At 44.1% G+C, this 12276-nt stretch overlaps 1 protein-coding gene across 1 annotated transcript in view; it reads right to left on the bottom strand.

Moving 5' to 3' along the window:
• Positions 1-12276, bottom strand: part of slc25a13 (solute carrier family 25 member 13) — a gene marked incomplete at both ends in the record, with an annotated part of 82331 nt that overhangs the window by 46660 nt on the left and 23395 nt on the right. The window contains 2 exons of the mRNA XM_080735552.1: positions 752-890; positions 4183-4329. Coding sequence (XP_080591678.1) covers positions 752-890; positions 4183-4329 — 286 coding nt within the window. The remainder of the gene's footprint in view (positions 1-751; positions 891-4182; positions 4330-12276) is intronic.

Below are 12276 nucleotides of genomic sequence, written 5' to 3'. Positions count from 1 at the left end.
TGGCATGTATATTGTATGCATGTGTACTGCATGTTTTTGTATGTCCACACTCACTTGTGTGTGTGTGTGTGCCATATACTGTAAAAAAAAAATATGGACAGTGGAAAGACATTGGTTTCTATGCTGCGCAAATGAAGCTTTTTTGGCCGTTGTATGGGTGCCGCCATCATTGTTTTAATAGTACCAAAGGAATGCTATTGGCTGCCAACGGTCACGTGCAACCGCAGGGACACATGGGACAGTGTCTTGAGCTTGCCGAAAATAAAGCACACGAAGAAGAATCATCACAAGCCTATGATCACAAGCCCCACCTACAGCATACCCTGCTATAACATCAAACATAACATAAATTGGACCATCTTTTCACAAAACGCAAATCATGGTGATTGAAACGAGGCTTTAAACTAGCGACAGGAACCATAAAGTATTTATGACAATGTTTATTAAGGTAAGAAAATCGAATGTAAAAGTTCGGGGGAAATGAATGGAATCCTATGGAGAACATGTTGCTTCTGGTGCCAGAACAGCTAAGAACTAGCGGCCAATCATAGGAACTTTCAGTTCCGTGTTTGATTCATTTTAAATCGGGACAACTACGTACACCCCTGGTGTGTGCATGTATAAATGGAAGTCAACATGTGTGCATTTGACACTATGTGTAGGGTTTTATATGCACTTACACACATTTGTTATAAGTCAAAAAGTGTGTAAGTGCAAGAGAGAGGGAGTGTGCGTGCGCGCGCGTGCGTACCTTTAGTGACCTCCAGGTCCCTGCGGTGGCCGGACAGCGTGCTGTAGATCTTCCTAATCAGTTCCATGTTGTTGAGGAGTGAGTTGAAGCCGTTGAAGTAGGAGAAGCTCACCTGATGGGAGGTGGTGCCCCCGGCCACCTACAGACAGACGGACATTGAGGAGACAGAAGGGAATGGGGAGGGAGAGAATTGGGGAGAATTTAGGCCAGTGGTTCTCAACCTTTTTAGGCCGCGACCCCCAAAATAATCATATTTTAACTGGGACAGCCATCCTACGAGCACTAAGAGTTGAGGCATTACATTTTGTATGTCACAGTTCTATTGTGAAAACAGCAGATCTACAAGCTCACAACGCCTCGCTTTGCGAGCATGTAGATGTGCTATTTTCACAATTTCTGCCTCTAATATTTTGACAATTTGGCCAATGTCTAATTTGTCATTTCAGAGGTCTTAAAAAGTCCTTAGATTGTCACTTTAGAAATATGCAGATACCCCTCTATACACTTAAATATTATGTTGGTTTGTTTACTGTCGAGTGAGAAAACAATGTTGCACATTATGTTAATCATCTGAGGACCCCCTTCCCCCCCCCCCCCCCCAACATAATTTGGCGACCCCCCTGGGGGTCCCAACCCACAGGTTGAGAACCATTGATTTAGGCTACCGAGTGTCACTTCAAATGCTTACATTCTCTAACAAAGCGCCCAAACCGTGCAGACACATTGATAGCCAGACTGCAACGCGAAAGCAAACAGACTAGAACAAAAAAAAAAAAAAACACTCGAGTCTGGAAGACACATCTAACGAGGGTTATATCCATGGTTATGGATACACCGAAGTTATCAAAACAAACGCTCTACTGGAAGATTAGCCATAATCCCTGAACGAGAAGACAAGAGGAGGAAGAAAGCTGGGCTTAAACCGCCGGTTAATCAGCACCATGTCTCTGTGCCACCACCCTGCAGGGAACAGAAAGCCTTCTCCACCGCCAGTCTTTCCATCACACACACACACACGCACTCAGACACACACATGCACGCACGCACGCACGCACACACACACACAGACACTCAGAGAGCATTTAATTAACTGGTCTTTATGAGGAGCAGGAAGCAGTAAAAGGGGACAGAAAATAGACCCGAGGTAAATAAAAAAATATAAAAAAACTTAAAAATAGACGTTGGGGCTTCTTTAGTAGGACATTCCAAACTGCCCACAGCCTCGTTTCTTACGTCGCAAAAGAAAGAAAATGCCATCTTTCTCATCCCGGGGCTCTCGGGCGCTGAATTAACATTTTTGTTTATTTTTCACCGTCGTAGTTTAAGGCAGTGGTTCCCAAACTTTTTAGCTCGAGACCCAAAAGAGAGATTAAACGTTTTTTAGCCCAGGACCAAACTGGAGAAAACAGCAGCTCTACAAGCTTGTAGAACGGCTATTTTCACTACATCTTAAACATAAACATTTTCTAATGTATGTAATTTCTTTGAATTTTCTTTAATTTATTCAAGAAATTATTTTGTGTTTGGGAACCAGCGGTTTAGGGACTTCAGCTTGTGAAAGATGTGGGAATTTAAAAGTTTTGCTGCCGTACTCTAGATCAGTGGTTCTCAAAGTAGATTCCAGGGACTCTGTGGGTTCCTTTAGCGGGGTCTAAATTGACCCATACAAGTCTGTAACTCTGACAGTTGTACAAATGGAACCAAATGGACCCGTTAGAGTCCATTTGGTTCCATTTGTACACTGCCAGAGTTAATGGGAGACCTTGAAATGCTAAAGTTTGAGAAACACTGCTCTAGAGTATGGGGGAAAAATACCAAGGCTTCCTTCTCACTAGATGGCACTGTTTGCTTTACAGACGCACGTTGGTGAGGCTGCAGCTACCAGCACTGTGTGTGTGTGTGTGGAAGGGAAAGGATTGTGGGGGTGGGGTGAGGTGGGGGTGTATTGGGTTTTAGCGAAAACTGCCTCGACAGAAAGACACATTTGTATCTGTACTATGTGTATATGAGCCCAAAGGCAGCGGCCCTCATGTGAAATTCAACACGCTCTCGCTGCAACGCGACGTGGATGGAGAAGAGAACAACATTTGGGTAGCAAGCAGAGAGCGTGGTGTTGATTTATCTTTTTCGGCGAGCCCGAATTACAGGGCCGCGCCGTCTCGCTGTGTTCTGCCACAATGCTGTCTTTAATGCGTCTGCAGCGTGTGTGTGTGTGTGTGTGTGTGTGTGTGTGTGTGTGTGTGTGTGTGTGTGTGTGTCTGTGTTTACTAACATCACTGGGAGATGACTGGTCGGTGAGGTAAACACAGTAGAGAAAATGACAGAGTCTACAAGGTGTTTATGAAATGGGGCAAGACGCTGGACACACACACGTGCACAAAGACACACACACACACACACACACACACACACACACACACACACACACACACACACACACACACACACACACACACACACACACACACACACACACACACACACACACACACACACACACACACACACACACACACACACACACACTGGATAAATGCCGACACGAGACACAAAAAAACACACATTCTGCTGTTGCAAATAAACACTCAGGGGTGCGCGCGCCGTGCACACACGCACACACGCGGCAAGACAAAGATGAAGCTCCAGTGTCTCTGTCTTCCTATTGAGCCGGCCCTACTTGGGTTTGACACTGGCAGGGAGGTTGAACTTAATGACATGGTAGTGAAGAGAGAGAGAGAGAGAGAGAGAGAGAGAGAGATAGAGAGAGAGAGAGAGAGAGCGAGAGAGAGATAGAGAGAGAGATAGAGAGAGAGGTAGGGGAAAGAGGGGGTGACAGCAAGAGAGAAAAGGGATAGGAAAGAGAGGACAAATGAGAGATGATGGAAAGGTATAGTAGAAAGATGATAGTAGAGAGACAGAGAGAGAAAGAGAGCAATGTATAATAGGAAGTAAGGACAGAATTGAAATCCCAAGGGAAATGGCAAAAACACTGGGGAGGGGGAGAGAGAGACAGAGAGAGAGAGACAGAGAGAGAGAGAGAGAGAGAGAGCTGTGTGTGAACAAGGCAGGAAAAAAAAGTGTAGATAATGCAATGTGAAACGCAAAGACTGAAGAGAGAGAAACAGAGCCAGAGAATGACAGAGAGGACGCTTTTTGACCGGCAAAGAACCGGTTCGGGGTCTTACGGTTCGTTCCGAACCGTAAAAGTTGGTTCGGAACGGGAACCACAAAATCCTTAGTTCCTCCGGTTCAATCTGGTTCAATATGGTGGAAACGCCGGTTCGCAAGAACGAACCAAGGTTCCAAGAAAGTTGAATGGCACTGGTTCTTGAACCAAGGTTCGTTTGGTGGAAAAGGCCCCAGAGAGAGAGTGCAAAAAAAGAAAAATAACAAGAGTGTAGCCGCTGAGCCCAACAGCGACAGCTACCCACCGCCACCAGACTCTCCTCCACAAAGGGTGTGAGCATGTGAGGACGGCAGGTGACCATGATGTCCCGGAAGTCCAGGGCCGAGATGGCTCCAGTGTGAGAGCGGTCCCTCTGGACAAAGGCCTGCCGCGCATGTTCCAACTGCATCTCCTGAGAGGGAGAGAGACAGAGAGAGACAGAGAGAGACAGAGAGAGACAGAGAGAGAGACAGAGAGAGAGAGGTGTCATTATATTACAATTTGGCAAATGTTTAATTTGTCATTTTAGAGGTATTAAAGAGTCCTTAAATTGTCACTTTAGAAATGTGCAGATATATCCTCTATATACACTTAAACTTTATTTTGTTGTTTTACTGTTGAGAGAGAAAACAATGTTGCACATTAAGTTAATCATCTGGGGACCCCCCAAAATAATTTGGGGACCCTCCTGGTGGTCCCAACCCACAGGTTGAGAACCACTGATGTACTGTATGAGGATGGCAGCATTGCATGTACGGTATATATTGTACTAAACTGTCCATACCTAACAGAAACAAACTTTACACTACAGTATTACCCGCATTGCTTCCAAGATCATCAGACTTCCCACACCTGCTGATATGAACAATAAGGCCATCACACGCTTAGCACTCTCAATAATAAAATGACACTGATCATCCTCTGTATCGCTCCTTCGACCTCATGCCATCGGGGCGAAGGTACAGAACCCTGAAGTGGCACAAGGTTGGGTTTAGCAGGAGTTTTGTCCCCTCAGCCATCGCTGCACTAAACAAACTGCCTCGCCCCCATCGCTAGGAGGGTTTTCTGTGCATAGTGGAGACCTGATGACATGTCTTTGTGAAATGTTTGTGCTGTGTTATATGGTTATGTGTTGTTGTTTTTCTCGTTTGAACAGACTTGTGAAGACAAATTTCCCTTCGGGGACAATAAAGATTAATATTATTATGCACATGTACAGCATTGTTACATGTGTACTATATGCATGTGGTTAGCACCATCACATACGTATGCACATGGACAGTATCATTGCATGCGAACAGTATGTACGTGGACGACATCTTTACATGCGTGTGTGTGTGTGTGTGTGTGTGTGTGTGTGGACACCATCTCTGCACGTGGAGGGGCATGGCCAGCATCAGTGCATCTTTCTAGTTTACACTTTCTGATAATAGCAGAGACAGCATGTGCTACACAGCATGTGCTCAGAAGAGCATATAGACCTGAAATTTACAGTACGGCTCGTTTTTAGAGCATATAGGATTCACACACGCATGCATGAAGGTTGCGGAATTGTACACACATGCAAATGTAGACTCAGATAGAGCCATTCATGCATTACACACAACCTCATCATTTGCATTGATGGGCTCCCCTGGCACCGTTCATCTCAGTTACAAGGAGTCCAGGTCTGGGGGTCCCAACCCTGCCCTGCCCTGCCTTGCCTGCCCACCCTGTGCCATCACCTGGGATCCTCTCACCCTCCCATGCCCCACTTAAACATGCTCAGCGGGCACACAATTAGACACACCCACCTACACACTCACAGGCAAACTGGCTAATCACCAACTGCTCACTTTGTCTCACTTCTTACACGCACACACACACGCATGCATGCACACACACACACTAGGGATGGGACGATATGAAAATGTTATATCACGATTATTGTGACAAAAGACATTTTGCGATTATCGCGATTTACGATATTATCGCGATAATCAAAATACATTATCTTGGGGCGGAACATTTCCCAAAAAATAGCAGATCTACAAGCTCACAACGCGTCGTAGATCGGCTATTTTTTGGCAAAGACATTTGATATGAGAGTGAAAAAAAAACTGTATCAAGTACCTATATTATAAGTACCTTTTACCAATTATAGAGGGTTTAAGTGGTACCGGATATGCAGCTCGGCAAATAAAAGGTGAATTGATCCCAGTGCATGACGGAGGACGATATCACGATAAATTCAATCTCCACGATACGATTATCGTGAGTGTTTTTTATCACAATAAACGATAATATCGCGTATCGTCCCATCCCTAACATGCACGCACACACACACACACAGGTCCAAGGGGGAAACGGGAGGTTGTGGTGCATGTGAAAGTCCCCCAAAGGCCCTTGAAATGAACAGCCATTATCAGTACCTGCAACCACAAGTCTAGAGAGGCTGCAAACCAACCACAGACATGCAACACCTACTGTACAGTACAGTAGGCTGGAACACTTCCTGTGCCTCGCATCAACGAGGTTCATATAGCATGGATTGTATTGCTCTTTTGTTTGTGTTACTCTCCATTTTGTTTCCTTTTCTATTGCTACCATCTCTATGACCCAATTCCCTCTCAAGGATGAAGGCTTATTATTATAAAATGAAAATACCCTTTGAAACGCCAGAAATGTGACAACAAACGGCAACTCAAAGTGACAGTCACTCACAAGTCACAAGCATTAGGACAGTCAGAATCTGAATCACTTACCATTTTTATCTAGATTGAATTTGGTTTGTATTGTCCGTGAAATTAAGCCTTATTCTTCTTTGGATGTTTTAACCAAGCACGTGGAATGGAATTCAAGAACTCCACACCAAAACAACAATGATGCAACCATGGCTTATTGTTTGCAGAGTTGGAGGGAGTGAGACATCTCTGCCTTCATACCACCTCAGGGAAACGTTTGGGATCTTTGACTGACATTTACACAAAACGCAAGAGGAAATCGGTGTGAAAGACGTAGAAACATACTGTAATACCCAAAGGGCCAGATCTGCAAAAACATAGCTACAGTATACTGTAGCTGCAGTAGTTTTCTGATATGGCCTTTGAGCATAGCAGGGGTTTCTAGTGATGTACTAGAGCAGGGGTCTTCAACATTTTCAGGCCAAGGACCCCTTAGTTGAGAGAGAGATGAAGCAGGGACCCCCCACAACCCGTAGATACCATATACTGTAGTTTCATCGTTTGACAGCACAATAATCAGTGTATTTTGGATTCATGTCAATTTGTGTTTTCAGATGTTTAACCACATGAACCGTCAATACATAATAAACTTGACCTTTCACTCTGTACTCTTTTTCCCCTCTACACCAAACCTCTTTGCCGAAAATAGCCGATCTACAAGCTCACAACGCCGCGCAGCTACAGTTCTCAGAATATGGGTTAACTCTGAGGACCCCCTTGGGGTCCCGGACCCCCTGTTGAAGACCCCTGTACTAGAGCATCAAAGCTGACAAAATGAGTGGAAAATGAGGCACATAAACACTACATAAAAGTGGAGATATCATTTATTTTGGTATTGGCGTTCAAGAGAGTCATGATCAACCTTCCTCTGGTTGTTTTTGAGTAGGTAAAAGCACCAGATATTGACCAGGGGGAGGAGCAGAATGGACTGAATGTAAACAGTTGCATAGCTGAATCAAGTGCAAAAAATTGAAAAATAAACGCAGAGCAAGAGAAGGAAAAATGTTTGTGCATGTATGGGCGTTACTTGTGTGCATGAACACGTGTGCAAGTATTTGTATGTGTTTCTGAGTGTGAATACTGTACAGTATGTGCCTTTGCAACTGAAGAAGGAAAATAACCCCCTCCCCACCCAATCCCAAAAAAACATCCTGCAGCACTGAAGCTGGACAAGCTGAGAATCCCGAGCACCCACACAACAACCGCACGCACCAACAAAACAACTGTGGTCCGAGGATGGAGCCCTTTATGGTCTCAGCCTCTTATAAAAAAACCAAAAACTTGCTGCAACTGTGAGTGTTTGAGAAACATGGTTACATGGTTTTTATCTTGCAGAGCACTGAGGGTGGCTGCGAGAGGCTTAAAGCCAGCGGGGGCGCTTTGGGGCAGCCAGCGAGAGGCCACCGAGACATTCAGTCACTTTAATTGTCCTTGGATGAGAATAAAAAAATGCATGACAAGCCACCTCTGTTTACTTTCAATGGCTGGCGTTTCCCCCCCCCCTCTCCAAAGTTAAACAATGGATATGAGTGGAAAAGGATTCTCTCTCTCTCTCTCTCTGCTTCTCATCAGTATGGGACTAAAGCTGTTACGAGAGGAAGCTGCAAGCATAACTGCCCATTTAAACGCTTGCCAATGAGCCTTCCACACAGTGACTTTACGTGCTGCCCATTGCCTCTTGGAGGTGTCAAACATATAATTGAAATTTTGAAACTTGGTCCATGTCAACGTTCCAAAATTCACTGGAGTGTGTAGGAAGGGAGTGCTGCATGTTGCGTCCACCCCTCCACCGAACCCACCCCTCCATATGATTCAAACTCTCTCCTTGTCAGCTTTTATACAGTGTGGCTACCACGTGCCACCTCTCTAGCCACTGGCACCGCCATCGCCAGAAACTGCATCACTCCAACAATGCACGCTGGTCCTTGGCCGGCGTCCATGCGTGAGATGGGAAAAATGCATGTAATTGGTGAGAATCTCTGGCTTCCATCGAGACAGTAATTGGCCAGAGAGAGCCCTTGTGAGAAATGTGCCGCGCAAACGTTTTCCCCGATAATCCCATCTTGTGAGCATCTGGCAGCGCCGTGGTTATAATGGCTGAAAAACACAATGGAGACATACATGTACCGAGCAGGAGGAACAAGGGTGGGAACGTTCTTAGGGCGGGAAAAGCAGAGTGATAGGAAATTATTAATACAACTGTACATGTACTTAATATCCACAAGATTAATTTGTTAATGTAGCGTGCACGCGCCTGTGTGCACGCGCTATAAAGAATGCCTATAAACTAGGCATGAAAAGAATAGTTCAGCTGTATTACTCTTTGGTTTGTAACAAGGGCATCATGCAGTATAGATGTCCACTTTACAAGTACATAGTGACTGCACAGGTTTAAAATACAATAAAGAACAGTTTCAACCTCATATCGCGATTGACAGGATTCTGAGGAGATGAGCCTGACCGTTATCTATTTGCTTTTGCTTCTTTTTGCTTAGTAGTTGAATGTTCTCAAATAGAAACTTTAATAAAATCTACGTTTTTCAGCCCTGTTTGTTCTTTCTTTTTCTTCTTCTTTGTGTTTTTTGTTTTTAAAATATCAGTCAAAATATCAGTAAACAGTGGACTCTCCAAAATTCTGGCATCAGTCGGGCTCTACTGTGCCAGTATCGTCCCATACATCACTCCAAACACATCCACATGTTTACCTTGCCTGTAACCTAGCAACATCTGCTGCCAGTTGTAGTAACAAAGTCGTTTTTACAGCTTGGCATATATAGGGCAAGCAGCCTAGAAGAGTGTCCATCCATCTGTCTGTCTACAGTATCTGCCTGTGGCTGATCTCGCAAATCATTGCGCCAAAAGGCGCCACATTTCTTGTGCATGCTGCCAGCAGGATGTGACATTTGAAAACAAGATGACATTCAGTGGTGGACAAAGTACTCAAATGCCAGTACTTGAGTATGTGCAGTATGTAGGATACTCCAATATCACTCATCTACGAGTGAAATTGTCAGTCAATTTTACTTAAGTTAAAGTACAAGAGTAATAATTGCTTAAAAAGATACTTCAAGCTTTCAAAAGTACATGCTTTTAAAAACACATGTTCAAAGGTGCAAGTGCATATTCTTCTTTTTAATATCAATGCACTGCTGTATTGAAATGTATTTCAAAAGGTTAGAGAACCACTGACGCAGAGAGCAAAAGCGAGGGAATAAAGGTCAGCAGGAGACCATGTAATGTAAACAGCAGACTCAGAGCAATATTCACGTGCCAAGTTTATTCATGTGCCACTTTAGACAGGAACATCCAGAGTTCTACAATACAACCGTGGATACTGTAGGTGCAGCCAGAGTGCAAATAAAACTAGCTAAATGTAACTTCCTCTGCCAGTGATTAAGGCACAGATCAATAGCTATGATGAGCATGATCAAATGCACTAAGCACGAGCAGGAAATATGCATTTCATAGCTGAGCAGTGAGAGCTGGCTGGCCACTGGCCCTGCAGCTCTGAGGGAGCTACAACCACAGAGTGACTTACTGGGAGAGAACTGGGAACGCTGTCAATGCAAAGTACAGAGTCTACCGGCCATAACACCACACACAGACAGACACACACAGACACACAGACACACAGACACACAGACGCACACACACACACACACACACACACACACAACAAAAACGAACCCACACAGAGGCAGACACACACGCAAACATGTTCACAAAACGTCGTCAATGCGCAGAGCCTGCATCTCTGCTGACGCAGATGAGAGCACAAACAGTGCAGTACAGAATGATGCACAGGATGCAAATACACAACAGACATTCATATAAAAGACATACAACGCACACAAGCACGTGTATGTATATTAGGGATGGGACGATAAGCGATATTATCGTTTATCGCGATAAAAAACACTCATGATAATCGTATCGTGGAGATTTAATATATCGCGATATCGTCCTCCGTCATGCACTGTCTGAGATCAATTCACCTTTATTTGCCGAGCTGCATATCTGGTACCCCATAAACCCTCTATAATTGGTAAAAGGTACTTATAATATACGTTCTTGATACAGTCTTTTTTCCACTCTCTATCAAATGTCTTTGCCAAAAAATTGCAGATCTACAAGCTCACAACGCGTCGCAAGCTTGCGTTGTGAGCTTGTAGATCGGCTAGTTTTTGGCAAATGTTCCGCCCCAGGAAAATGGATTTTGATTATCGCGATTTCTTTTGTCACAATAATCGTGATATGAAATGTTTATATTGTCCCATCCCTAATGTATATATAGGCAACACTCTCAAGACAGACACACACACACACACACACACACACACACACACACACACACACACACACACACACACACACACACACACACACACACACACACACACACACACACACACACACACACACACACACACACACACACACACACACACACAATATCCCAATATCCATGTGCTGCGGGCCACTATGTATAAGCCATCTGGTCCACGTTAAGTGCAATATAAAAAGCTCATTCAGATACATGGTGAGTGTGGATGCAAACTTGGCACAGTATGGAGCAGCCCCCCCCACCACCACCACCAACACCACCACCTCTCACTGCTTAGGACTGATTTAATCCATTCAGAACGGGTACACTATATTGTGTATTATTATTTTATGCTTTAACTATTAAAAAATAGCAGATATACAAGCTCACAGCGCGGCACCGAGTGCCGCGCTGCGAGCTTGTAGATCTGCTATTTTTTTACCAAATTTTGACCTGATTCTATTAGTGTCTTTTGAATGCTTCTAAGGTTTTTTGAAAAACCTATGTTTCTACTGTATGTCAGCAATCCGGCTAGCCATCGTCAAAGAAAAGTGAGTCACTTAACTGGAGCTCAGTTAGTCTGTTCTTGAGAGACTACTATGTAAGTGGTTCTTTTTCATGTGAAGGACCCCCAAAATGATATGTATTTGGCCACGGACACCCATCTCAAAATAGGGACCCCCCCAGGCCCAGAAGCAGAATTTGAGTTACAAACGTTTGCTTTAAAAATGCATATATTCAAAGATTTGCACACATTTCACGACTTTTTTCAAAAATAGCAGATCTACAAAGCATTCAATAATCCCATGCCTAAATGGGTTAAGTCTAGACATCATATTGGAAAATGGCTCGCACGCCACAAATATATTCGGAACGTTCCGGCACCACTGCTGCTGCCATGCTATTTATGGAGATAGAGCTGTGTGTGTGTGTGTGTGTGTACCTGTTTGAGAATAGGTGGAGCAGAGAAATGCTAGGTGGATGGATGTCAGCTAATGGAAAACAAATGCAGACAAAGTCGCAAAAAGAATATAACGTCAGTGTTTCATTAATGGCTAATCTGGTCAACCTGGAGGGCTGTGTTTGAGAGGCACAGGGACCAGGAAAGAACCCAATAGTTAGTTAGCGTGCGTGCGGTGCGTCATACTTGTACGAGCATCAAGCAATATTATTATTCAAAAACATGCATGTGATTCACTGATGATGTTGCTATGAATTACATTCATAATTTGATCTGAAACTAAAAAACTAAAGAGAGAAAGAATTACGCCTTTAAGACCTGGAATGCATTCGTGTCACATTAGATCTTAAC

The sequence above is a fragment of the Nannobrachium achirus genome (genome assembly GCF_963921795.1).
Source record: "Nannobrachium achirus genome assembly, chromosome: 10".
In the NCBI taxonomy this organism is placed as follows: domain Eukaryota; kingdom Metazoa; phylum Chordata; class Actinopteri; order Myctophiformes; family Myctophidae; genus Nannobrachium; species Nannobrachium achirus.
This window is presented reverse-complemented; position numbering and strand designations above follow the sequence as displayed.